Source organism: Merops nubicus, unplaced genomic scaffold (genome assembly GCF_000691845.1).
Source record: "Merops nubicus isolate BGI_N331 unplaced genomic scaffold, ASM69184v1 scaffold22016, whole genome shotgun sequence".
In the NCBI taxonomy this organism is placed as follows: domain Eukaryota; kingdom Metazoa; phylum Chordata; class Aves; order Coraciiformes; family Meropidae; genus Merops; species Merops nubicus.
This window is the reverse complement of record NW_008614660.1, coordinates 5,977-18,688: the sequence shown is the minus strand read 5'-3', so window position 1 is coordinate 18,688 and position 12,712 is coordinate 5,977. Positions and strand designations below refer to the sequence as shown.

General features: G+C 45.1%; 1 protein-coding gene across 1 annotated transcript; it reads left to right on the top strand.

Annotated features, from left to right (window-relative positions):
- Positions 1-1,207: 1,207 nt before the first annotated feature.
- NFATC1 (nuclear factor of activated T-cells, cytoplasmic, calcineurin-dependent 1) lies at positions 1,208-12,303 on the top strand (the record flags this gene model as incomplete). The annotated part of the gene is made up of 2 exons (XM_008942313.1): positions 1,208-2,344; positions 12,144-12,303. Coding segments are annotated over 2 exons (1,297 nt in total), but the record flags the coding sequence as incomplete, so codon positions are not given.
- Between the last annotated feature and the right edge of the window lie 409 nt (positions 12,304-12,712).

The following is a 12,712-nucleotide window of genomic DNA, read 5'->3' as shown; positions in this document are numbered from 1 at the left end:
GTTCTTTAGCTGTTGTTCCTTATAGAAAGGTTTTGCTGTCTTTTCCCAGTAAGGCAACAGATACCGGCATTAGGGTCTCCAGCCCATGTGTGCTGGTGATGCAGAGCCTCCCTAGATCAGAAAGTACAGGGTGGATGAATCCTCATCCCACACAGCTCAAAACATCAGGGGCATGTCGCCCTGGTTGAGGGCTGCCTGTCTGCCCATGCGTGGCCCTCTGGTGTCCCTGAGTGGCAAAGGGAGATAGATATGCAGCTCTGGGACAGGGGAGTGGAGCTGGAGGTGTCCCTTCAGCAGGCCAACGGTGAGGCGAGCAGGAATAGCCTCCCGCAAGCAACCTTTTGAGATGCTGGTCGCCATAGTGCAGCAGGGACAGAGGCATGTGAGGGACAAGTTATTCCCCTGTGCTGGGTCACAGAGTCTGTTGGCACAAGTCTGTGATATGATCCGTCACCTTCCAGGTTTTCCACACTGACTGTGCAACTCTGGTGTTGCTTTTATACACCCGAAGATGTTAAATGGTTAGACCCTTGGCCAAGAGCACACGGCTGGCAGCGCTTGACGTGGCGTGCACAATAACCAGCAATTTCAGTGGAATTTCAGCTGTTGTGGAGTAGTCAAACATCCATGTTTATCATTCACCTGGCCTCTGCCAGTTGGGCTGGAGGATAAGTGGTCCCAGAAACCAGAGCAGGTCAATAGATCTGTCTTGTTCCAAAATCCTAGTTAGCTGGAACCAGTTGGAAACTTGCTGTAATGGAAATTTCAGTTGTGTATAATTTTTTTTAGCAGAATGCAGTTGATCGTGTTCTTTGCTTTAGTCTGCTTCCACTTTTATTTTTGTCTTCTTTTTTTTTTTGTATATTCCAGCTTTTTAGGGAGGGAATTGAGCTCACATAAAAACGTATCTCTTGAGCAGCACTGCAGTCTCTGAATGCTAAAGCAGTGTTGTTTGAAGACTTGATTTTTTGCTCTGAAAGTTCATGTAAGAAGAGTGTTCTCAAGACAGACTTGGTCCATGTACATCCCATTCCGAGGATGGCTTGTATTGTGCTGTTCAGTTAGGGGCATTTCCAGAGGTGCTAGTCTGCAGCTTCTCCCCTAGCGTGGCACACCTGTGGGCTAAGGTGGTTAAGGAGAGCTGTGCTTGTGTGTTGTGCCCTGTCCCTCCACACCAGCTCTGTATGTTGTGAGTATATTTGTATAGCAACTCATATCGTTCTTGTTTGTTTGTTTGTTTTCCAGAACACTATAATTATACGTCTTCAAATGTAAATGCTGGCTTACCTCTAAATGTGGCACATTCCTCATTGTCAACTCCATGTCATGGCCTTCAGACATCAAATCCTGTCATTTCAGTTGTCCCATCGACAAACCATCCTTCTGGATACGGAGGACACATCGACAGCGGGGCCTCCGAATATTACCTGCCACCAAACATCAGGCCTAATGGAGCTCCAGCGCTGGAGAGCCCTAGGATTGAGATCACTTCTTACATGGGACTTCACCATAACAACAACCAGTTTTTCCACGATGAGGTTGAGGAGGCCATCCCGAATGCCAAGCGGTCACCTTCCACTGCCACTTTGAACTTACCGAACATGGAGGCGTACCGAGACCCATCCTGCCTCAGTCCAGCAAGTAGCTTGTCTTCCAGAAGCTGCAACTCCGAAGCATCTTCCTACGAGTCCAACTACTCGTATCCATACACTTCACCCCAGACTTCCCCGTGGCAGTCCCCATGCGTCTCTCCGAAGACGACTGACACAGAGGAGGGCTACCAGCGCAGCATGGTGGCCTGCACTTTGCTCAGCTCCCCGAGGCACTCTCCATCAACGTCTCCCAGGACGAGCATCACGGAGGAGAACTGGCTGGGGGCTCGCAATTCCAGACCTCCGTCTCCCTGCAACAAGAGAAAGTACAGCCTCAATGGCCGGCAGACCTCCTACTCCCCACACCACTCCCCAACGCCTTCTCCGCAAAATTCACCACGGGTGAGCGTCACGGATGAGACGTGGCTGGGGAACACCAACCAGTACACCAGCTCTGCCATCGTTGCCGCCATCAACGCCCTCACCACCGACAGCACCATAGATATGAACGATGGGATTCCCATCAAGTCGAGGAAGACTGCCATTGACCACACCCCCTCCATGACTCTGAAAACTGAACCGGCTGGCGAGGATCACGGGACCATATCGCCAACTGCCGATTTGTCACCAGAAGACTTCTCCAGCTTTCAGCACATCAGGAAAGGAAACTTCTGTGAGCAGTACCTGTCTGTGCCACAGCATCCCTACCAGTGGGCCAAACCAAAGTCTCTGTCTCCAACATCCTACATGAGGTAAGGAACCCAGAGGGCAATAATATCTCTGTTGTATGCCTTTTTTCCCCTCCTTCCCCTTCCTGTCTCTGCTTCTTGCCAGATCTGCTCATCCACTCCTTCCATTTAGTCATATCTTGTCATGCCGCCTCTGTTGTTGGCACGGTGTGACCGTGAGTAAAGCCTTGAAGGGGTTAAAGAGGCTGTTCTAGGAGATGGCCATGGTGGTCTGTAATTGGTCATCTGCTTCCTAACTGACAAGCCCCAGCTTAAGCAATCTGGACATGGAGGATTCAGAAGCTCATCAGGCAGCAGGACAATTTGGTGCCATCAAACTCGTGGCTTTACTGAAATAGTTTATCATCTTAGGATGTTTTTATTGCAGGATAAGATGTTCTCATTATTGTGGCTATTACAGGGCCTTTTGCATTTACACTTTATAGATGGCTAATACAATCAGAATAGGACTATTGGGGTTTTGTGCATTGTTTTAGGTTTTACTTCACTTCATCTAAAAGCTGCCTGTCAGTCTTCTTTTCCTATCTGTGTTGGACAATGTTCTTTTTCTCCGCTTTGAAGAAAAACCTTATTTTTCAGTTGATAACATTCAATATTCAATATGCTGGTCACATTTATTGTATTATAGGAGGACTCTGGGTAGGAAGCACCACAGAATAGCCAGAATTTGAGTTACATCCATTACTTTCTCTTTTGATCTTAGTTATGGTTTTTATTCTGAAGTCCTCTGAAGGCTCTGTATGCAGAAGCACGTGGTACAGGAAAAGTTTGGCTTTCCAAAAGTATGCAGGCTGTTCCCAGTCGTTGGTTGTGATGGCCATCTCCTCTCCTTTTTCTCCCCAAGGACACCTGGCTTCTTGCTTTTGGCAACAAAGCTTTCTCAAAGGAAAGAAGTTGACAAGTAGCTGAAATGTTTTAACTCGCACTGTGTTCCCTGGTTCTCAGCGTTGCCAGTCCCACTTTCTCCAGCCAGCACCTCTCTGCTACAGGCTGTCTCCTAAAATAGACTGAGCGGGTCATGGTCCTTTGTGTTACAGCATGTTGTGCTGTGGTCCCCTTCCTCATCCTTTTCCTCCTCTTCCTCTCGGCGTTGCCCGAGCTCTTTGCAGGACCTGTCTCAGTTCAGTGCTGGGAAATGCAATAGCCCCTTTGGGTCTGGCTGAGCCGTCCTGGAGGGAGGCACTCGCTGCCTTTTGGAGCTGGGATAGTGACTTTTAACACCAGGCAAATCCTGCAGAGCCTTCCTGTGTTGGCTTTTGTGTCAGGGGGGCGTCTGCTTTTTGCTAAAGGCTTCGAGGGCAGTAACAGGACAGTTTGACCAAACAGGCTGTTATCTCTGGGCTGCAGCGAGTGGCCCGTGGGCGCTTTACTGCACTCTGTCAGGAGGCACCCAGCGTTCCTCACACAAACAAGAAAGGTGAATTGTACAGAACGGAGCCCTGTTACATTGTGTGTTTAACATTTTTTTCCACTGTTTTGGTCCTGTATAAAATATGTTTCCTGGTTCACAATATGTTTCCATGTGATCTCATTAACTCGTGCTCTAGGGCAGTTGGAAGTTACCATCAAAATGTGATTTTAAGTTATTTTACCAATCAGATACACTGACCGTGCTTCCTTCCACCAAAAATACCTCTCATTTTATGTATATGAAAGCGCTGGGTGACTGAGCACGGACGTCAACAGGATCACAGCCTACGCAACAGAAACTATGTTATTTTAAATCTTTCCAAAAAAAATCGTTAAGAATTTGTCACAACAGAGCTGGATTTTTTTCCTGTTATGTTACACATCTGTTCTATTTCAAATGCAAGGGCTGGAGGGGTGGGCTCCAACAAACAACTCAGGCTCCAAAATCTACCCGGTCACAATGATTTTGAGATAACCAGGTTTGATTACCTCCTCTGTCTCTTCCTGAATACCCGGTACAATTTTCATCAAAAGCCAGCATGCCTTGGAAAATCACTGATGCCTTTCCCTCCCTCTCTTGCATTCCCATCTCTTTAGGGGCAGGAGGGAGCTGGCTCAGGCGGCCTGTCAGCTGGATGATGTCTCCTTTCCTGGGGTTTTATAGTGGGCATCAGTGTAAAAGGGAAACTACTTCTTTGTTTCTAAAGCGGATCATGTTTTTTATCTACTGGAATGAAGTTCAGTCCACTTCAGGCTTTTCAAGTCCTGGAGCAAGGGAATATCCAAGAGTATATAATCAGAGTATAATAATGCCTTGCTTTAACAGAACTGTTGTCTCTCTTGTGCTTCATGCTTCTCCTTCCCTTTGCTTATGAGGACTGTGAGCTTGGAGGTTCAGCCCCATCCCCAGGCTGTGGGCTCTTTGGAGCAGTTTTGGGCTCACACATCCTCCTCAAGGGCTCTGAACGTGTGACTGTGTTCTTGAATGGGACTCAGCGTGCAGGTGCTGAGTATCGTAAGATGGGGTGGGCGGGCAGAGCCTGACCCTGCAGCCAAGGCTGAAGCCACACAGTGTAACCCAGGTCTGCTGGGGATTTGTCTGCAGTGCTTTGCTTGCAGCCCAGAGCCTCACACCAAGCTTTGAAATGAACACTGAGGTAACAATGGGAGTTGCACCTTTTCCAGGCCAAAATGGGTTACCTAAATATACCAATCTGCCCCAAGAACTACTAGAGGTAAATCATTATACAGAGAGTCAGAAGTCTTTATAAAATTTCTGCCTTAGCTTTTAGCTCCAAGGTCTTTTTGTATCTCAGTATTTGTGCATTGTGCTGCTCCACTTAAATGCAAGAAGTTTCTGTCTGTAGTCCCTCTTTTATAGTTAATATAAGAAATAGTTTAAAAATCAGTGCTGTACCAGGCAGTTCCTGTATGAAGAGGTGATGGTCTGCATTCCTCAGTCCTGTGCTGTCTCAGTTGTGTTGCTCACTGTGACGTTTCTCTATTGCTTCTTAGTGCTGAGTAATGTAGAATTTCTAGGGGGCAAAAATGTCAAAGCCAAAATGGAAGTACAAGTATTGGACTTCTGCCCTCAGGTGTGATGGCAGAGTTAGTGGCTATTTCCAAAACTAAAATCCCATTTTTATTTTTACCCATTCATTAGCATGTCCCAAATCATCTTACAACAAAAAGTACAGACACTAATGGAAGTGCCAGATTTCTAACTTGGGCTTTTTTTATGACTTTCTCTTTAGTCTCTTTATGACTTTTTTTTCATTAGTATTTGACTAAATACAACCTGAAATTTTCCTAGAGACAGTTTCTTACTCCTTGAAAGGTAGTGCATCGCAGTTACTTCAGGTGTCATTAGTTTAATCCAAAAATTGTGCTGGCTTGTAATACTTGAGTTTTCATTAAATGTAGTGTTTCTGGAGGGAGGGGGAGAGAAGTAGTTAGGTTTGTTGATTTGGTGTATGGCGTGTATGAGGTCTGCCACACCAGAAGGAGCTTTCAGGAACAGACACCCAGTTCCAGGTGATTTCTAAAAGCTCCCTACTGTATTTTCTTGTACAGTTTATTTTTTCAACCACTGAAAGCCACATTAGCTGCAACCTCTTTTTCAACCTCAAAAATACACGTGTGTTCTTGACCTCACAGACACAGAGTCATGTAGTTTTACATATAGAGGCTGTAGTTTGCAACCAGAGAATGTGTGGCTGGATACCTGTCTCCGAGTTGCAAAAACACATTTGTCTTTTATCTGCATCAAGGCACTTGTTTATTTTCGATGGATTTTTTGGATTCCATGTTTGTGACTGTGACAATTTTAAACTCAAGTATGCAAAAATTGTTCATTGAGGCCCCAAACCACATGATTTCCTTAAAAAATAATAATTTTAGAATGTTACGTGTGTTTTCCCTCTTTCCTTTGATTTGCAGACCTTTCAGATGCTCTTGGTGCCTTTTTTTTGGTGTGTGTTTTTGTTTTGTTCGTTTGTTTAAATAGAAGTTTTGTTCCCGATCATGAGATACAGGACACCCTTACTTGGGAGAAGTTGAGTTTGCCAAGAGATTGGTGTTTTCTGAAGGTGGAAGAGGACACCAGCTATCTTAAGCTGAGCTAGTCACTGGTGCAGCAGCACCGGATCTGCTGACCTGTGCGTTCATGGCGAACTTTTGTGTTTATGGCAAGCAGGAGGAAGTTCCTCAGACAAAGCAAAGGCAGGGCTGTCTGGGCAGGACCCAGTGAAACGGGGACTTGTGACTGCATGTCAGTGACCATCTCCTGGGACTCATTAGCGTTAATTGAGGAGTGGAGGGAGTAGACAGGGAAGAGCCCGCAATGCCTCTAACCTTTTTTTTTTTTTTAGCTCTGTCCTGCTGTACTCATGCTGGATGGGGATAGTTAGATTCTTCAGCAAGTTCAGTTTGCCACCATGTAGCAGTGGCTTTTGATTACGTTTGGTTTGTGCACCATAAGGATGAAGACTGCTTGGGAGCCTGTCTCAGTAAACTGATTTTTTGTTTGTTTGATTTAAACCTTTCCACACTTTCTCCTGACTGTTTTTCAGCATCTTAGTAGTGACCTTTCTTCACCACTTGTTGTAGCACAGTGTGATTCTAAATTCAGAACAAGCAGAGATGTAGTGCCAGCCACTTGTTTTGTCCATTCCTGCAGCAGTAGTTTCCTGTTCTTTCTCTAAGCTAGCAAATGCAAAATTTCCCATGCAAATCTATCTCTGAGTGTGAAATTTTAGGACAGTAGCATTCAGTATTATCTGGGAGTATGCTGACGACTCGTGTTTTCATGCTTCAGCACGAGGAATTCCAGTGTGCCGCATGCACTCCACAGAGCAGCTACTTGCTCCACATGCCAGCAGAATACAGCCAAGTCTGGGGTGGGACCCAGCATCTCTTTTAACAGCTCGCAGCCAGATTGCTCAATTGTCAGACAGGAAATTAAAAAAAAAAAAAAAAAAGAGAGAGCTAAATGTACCCATGTTCAATCACAGGTGAACTATAAAGCAGGTATATTCGTCTGACCACAACCAAATTGGTGGATACGTAGCCATCGTTGTTTTCTCACTCTTCCAAAAAAACACACAAGGATCTTTAACAGGCATCTGCTTCAATGTGAAACACGGGTAATAAATAATAAATTGTAACCATATTTGCTTTTGGAGCACAGTTGTAACAGGGGCAAGCTAGCAGCCTGGCAAAAAGTTTCAGCAGCCCTGTGGTTTCTTTGGTTTAGGTTTTTGTTTCTAAAGGAAGACTCCCCATTCTAAAAAATGTTTAGTGCAGAGCACCCAATCTCAGCCAAAGGCCTTCCAGGTCATTTGCTTTACTTTGGGTGCTGTATCACTCACTATCCTGCTCCTCCAGGCAGTGGCTTATGCCACTGTCAGAGAGCTCTTTATCTGGGGTGGATGACTCCGTGTGGTCCTTGGCCAGCGACCGGGGTTAGTCTCTGTGTGAGACTGGCAGTTGTTCTGACACCTTTTGCACAGCAGCCTAATTAAGGACAAAAATGTTTGCAAATCTCTTTTTCAGGTGGCCTTGGGCATCTAATAGCTTAGAACATGTAATGATCATTTAATTCCCAAGTGCATAGCAGTCATGTGAAAATGGGATTTAAACACCTTTGCAAATTTCAGTAGAAGTTTTTGGCTTCGTTTCCTCCCTGTCTATATTCCAGTGTGTTGCTTAGGAACTTTTTTTTTTTTGGTAACTTGATAAATCTTTCTGCTACAGGCAGAAGTCAGCCAGACTGGATAATCTGTTTTTGATTTAATCATATTGGGTATCTGGTGTATGCAAAATAAATCACTATTCATCTGTTTTGTAATCTGATTTGTGTAGGATGGAGTTACGCTAAGCAAGTTTTCTACAGCCTAATGCTGGGTTTTGTGAACTCGCATTGAAACAGCCATCCCTCATTACAACATTTAGGAGGACTACAGTTAGATTTATTATGATGTAGAAAGGAATGGGACAGGTTTTCACTAGGCAGAAAATTTGATCTGAAGGAAATACAGTGATGTATCTTTGATAGGAAGACTGCATGGAGACCTTTTATTTCTCTTCCTGACCCCTGTGGAGTGGCTCTTCTCTGTTTTGTGTGATGCTGGCTAAAAGAGGTAGTTTGAGCCTTTTCAAATTGGTAAGGTTCATTTGCAGCAACCAGCTTTGATTTCACCACTACACCAGTTGCTTGGCGACTTTTTCCTTTAGCCATGTTCAGGCACAGGAAATTAAGTGCATGATGGAGATAACATAGGAAATAGCTCTGACAGCCCCAGCCCATGACACTGTTAAATGCATCACTTCTGCTTCCTTTATCAGGAAAACTGCCATTAATTGTCAATTTATAATTGGGCAGATGGTAGTCTGGAATTTCAGTGTTAAATTGCAAGCTAACAGCAAACTGTATTTCATTTTCAGACTTTATTTGAGAATTTTACAATTGACATGAATTTTACAATTTAATTATACTGACATTTTCAGGTGCTGATGTCAAAGGGATTTTTGTGAGGTTTTTAATTTTTTTTTAAAGAAAGGTAATTAGTTATGGAATAATCAGTTACTTCTATGTATCTTAAAAAAAGATTCCTTTTCTCTTGAGGGCTACATGGTACTGGTCTGAGTTGTCCTTTTTAACTGGATGTTAAAAATTTCTAATCTGATAGATGTTATATCCTCAGAAAACAAAAAGATCCATCAAGTGAGAATTTACTTAAAACCAGAAACATCTGTTTAAAAATGTGTGCTGATCATCACCAGGAGAGACACAGCTGTTTTGCTCTGCTCTTTGTCATTTATCATTACTCAAATACGGTTTATCCAGATTTTTTTTTTTTTGACACTTTTTCAGACTAAAGTATGTGTAACTAATGTGCTAGGCAAAGAATAGTGGCTATATACAATGGCCAAGTGCTTGTAGTTTTTGCCATCTCTTTGCTCGTGTCTAGTAGCAGAGGAGTTTCTCCTTGCCCTGCAGGTGGGCCCTGGCCATTCTGGGGGCATGGCTTGCACAGGAGTTAGAAGATGTAGTGTCCTGCCTCTAGCCAAGGCTGGGGTTCCTGTGCTTGGTGGGGCAGTAGCCAAATTCGGGATTGTCCCTCGCAGGGTCTTGCCTCTGCAGAGAGCACCCTACTGGCTCCTGCTGGATCCAGATGTTCATGGGAGCTGGGAGCCCTCACAGAGGCAACACTTCTCTTTTGGATGAGCTCCCATTTGCACTGAGTGAGGAGCTGTGTGGCTACTTTATTCTCTCCCCCTCTGTTATTTTTGAGGATGCTTGTCCTGGTTTAAGTCAGAACAGAACTAACTCTGTTCAGTGTTTTTACCTCTCATCTAAGTCTCTTCTAACTAACTGCACTTTCTGAGGCAGCCTGTTTTCATAGACAGTGCCTTCTTCTAGCAGTGGTCTCATGATGTTTAGAGTTGCTACCAAGGATTGGTGTGCAGACCAAGGTCACTGCTAAATCTTGTGTACCACATTGGGGGTGCAGAAGGTAAAAGGCTGCCCCTGCAGTGAGGGGCAGACAGGACAGGTAACCCCAAACTGGCCAGCAAGGTGTCCCATTCCCTATACATCACATTCAGTGTAAAGCTCAGGGATCACCAGGCTCAAGCCCTCTTCTTCAATGGCCAGCATCCGAGGAGGGCTCTGTCCATTCTGTCTTTGATCCTGATCCGTATGTTCCTGAATCCAGTTCCAGAATCCAGCTCCTGAATCCAGTTCCCGAGTCCGGTGTGGGAGGCCCTGGTGCCTGCTCCACAGCATCAGTGGTGCTGGTGATGTAATTGCCATCAGGGGAGCTAGGTTTGGATACTGCTTTTGCATATATTTTTATATATTTCATTTTAATATTATTGTTTTCATTAGCGCTCTTCTTGCTTTTTTTCCTAATCCATAAGTCTCCCTCACTTATTCCTTTCCTCTTTCTCTTTGGGGATGGAGAGAAGCTAACACAGAGCATCTGTTATAGGTCTAGTAGACAGCCCTGACCCTAAAACTTGACCATGCTCCATACCGTGAGGGCTAGAAGTTTGTACCTGGAAAGGGTACCTGGAAGTTTGGAGCCTGTGACTTGAAAGCAGGCTGTGCTAGAGTAGCAGGAGGTGCTCACGGAGTGAGGGTGATCCTGGTCCTCACCCGGGGATGGGACTTGGTGACTCCAGCTGACCCTTGTAATGCATACAGTGCATGTCTATAGGCATTCAAGTCACATGACTGAAACTTATAAGGAGTAAAGAAAGATAAAGCAGAGAAACTTAGTACTACCTAAAGTCTCATCAGTATACACTACCAGACAAGTTAAATATGCAGGTGATAAAGGGCTGCATAAGAATGTAAAAGAAAGGCAAAGGAAACAAAAGCTGGTGTAAGTGCTTGGAGTCTGTCCTGCGTTGGGAGACAGCAGGGACACGTTTGGGGGTGTCAGAGCTGTAATGCCAGAGGAGCTGCAAGTGTGCAGGGTTAGTGTGTGGATAGCTGGGACTGTTAGGTGGAGTATTCGGTCTCCAGCTGAAGATGTGCTTGTAATACACACGTGCAGTGCAGAAACTCTTCTGCATCCCTTCCCTGGCAGCCAGCTCACTGGAGCCATGACTCCCGTGGCCCAGACTGTGCTGGCTGGGGCTGTGGTAGCGAGGCAGGAGTGGGGGAGTCCCCGGCAGCGTCCCCTCGCGGGCTGGGCAAGCGCTGGCCAGCTGCAGCTTCCTCCCCTGTGTGCTGTGGTGGGACAAGCCCTCTTGCCCCCCCAGGTAGTCCCACTCTGTGGCGGCAACAAAGGCTCGAGGTCCATTTTCTGCTCACTAGTCATCTTCTCCAGGCTGATGGGAGACAGAAAGTTTAATGTGAGAGGGCAGGGCAGTATGCTGCAGCTATACATGTTTTAACTCCTTGCATAGGGTTTTGAAGGACACCTGAGGAGGAGAATTCAACAAAGGAGAGAATATATGCTAGATGTAAAATTAGAGCTTTCATTGCGAAGCTTCTTGCTTTGATTTCAAGATCAACAAATTTGTGTCAGGCCTACTGTTTCTACAGTGCTTCTTTGTTTCTTTTTCTTTTTTTTCAACCCAAAGTGTCAACTTGTAATTTCATACAGCTGAGCCCTCCTGACTATTTTCAGGTTGCTTTTACACTGGAAGTGGGTTTCAAAGAATGACCCTTCCCCACTGTTGCATGCTGTTGGGCCTGCTTGCTTGTGTGGTGGCAATGAGTCCTTAATATTTTAGTTAATTGCTGGGTCAGTACAGGGCTGGAAGAGTGAGCTGGACTTTCTTCAGGTTTGTGTGTCATCATTAGTAGGATTTGTGAGCAAGTTTGGACTTCAGAGCTTGCTCTCTTGTGCTACATGAACCAGAAAGAACTCTCCCTATTTTTGTGACTCTGATGTGTTTTGTGTTGGGAAGGAAATTACTTTTTTTTTCTTCTTTCCGTTCCTTGTAAACTGAGCAGATTCATTGAAATCCATTAGATTCATTAAATGCAGAACTCATCCAGACCTTGTTTTGCGTTCACTTTCACAGCAGAAATCTTCCTTAAATTCCTCTGCGTCTTTCTGCCTGCCTTTCTCCTTTTGGTTCAAGAATCAATATATCAACATATTTGTAAGTTGTGGCTTAACATTTTCCCATTTTGTTTACGAATCAGATAGCATCTGGGCCATCACATATGCTCGACTCATAAATCTTCATAAAATAACCATTACCTTCTAAATTACATACGTCGTGGCATTATCCATATTGATGAAATTTTAGATGTAAGACGGTGAAGGATGAACTGCGAAACAGTCTCTAAAGTAATAGTGCTGGGTGCTTGTGGCTTGTGAAAGTGTACTTGATGTTAATTTTTTATCTGTTTTCCTTTCCATTCTAGCCCATCCCTGCCTGCCCTTGACTGGCAGCTGCCATCCCACTCAGGACCCTACGAACTGCGTATTGATGTGCAGCCGAAGTCCCACCACCGAGCTCATTACGAGACGGAGGGCAGTCGAGGGGCTGTGAAGGCATCTGCGGGGGGCCACCCCGTTGTGCAGGTACCAGAACGCAGTGAGCAGCACAGTGCTCTGGGATGAGCAGCCTTTCTTCTCCAAAATCAAAAAGCGGTGGGAGATTTTTCCTGTCCTCAAAGGTCACTGTGCGTGAGCAGGCTGTAGAGTGTGTTTTAAACTGGATGGACCAAGCCTTTACTAAAAACGAGGCGAGAGCATGCACTTGCCATTAGCCATGTGAATGCAGCACAAGTGGATTGCTGCTCTGCCTGTGTATGACTTAGCAAGGGCTGAGCTGGCAGGCAGAGACTGTGGACCTATCTGTACACTCAGATTCCAGACATGCAATTTATACTGAAATCAGCTGGGGATACGCCTCAGTACATTTAGTCCTTAACTTGCAATTGGATCTAGTCAGAGCTGTGAACACATGTTGGAGTGCAGAGCTGAAGCA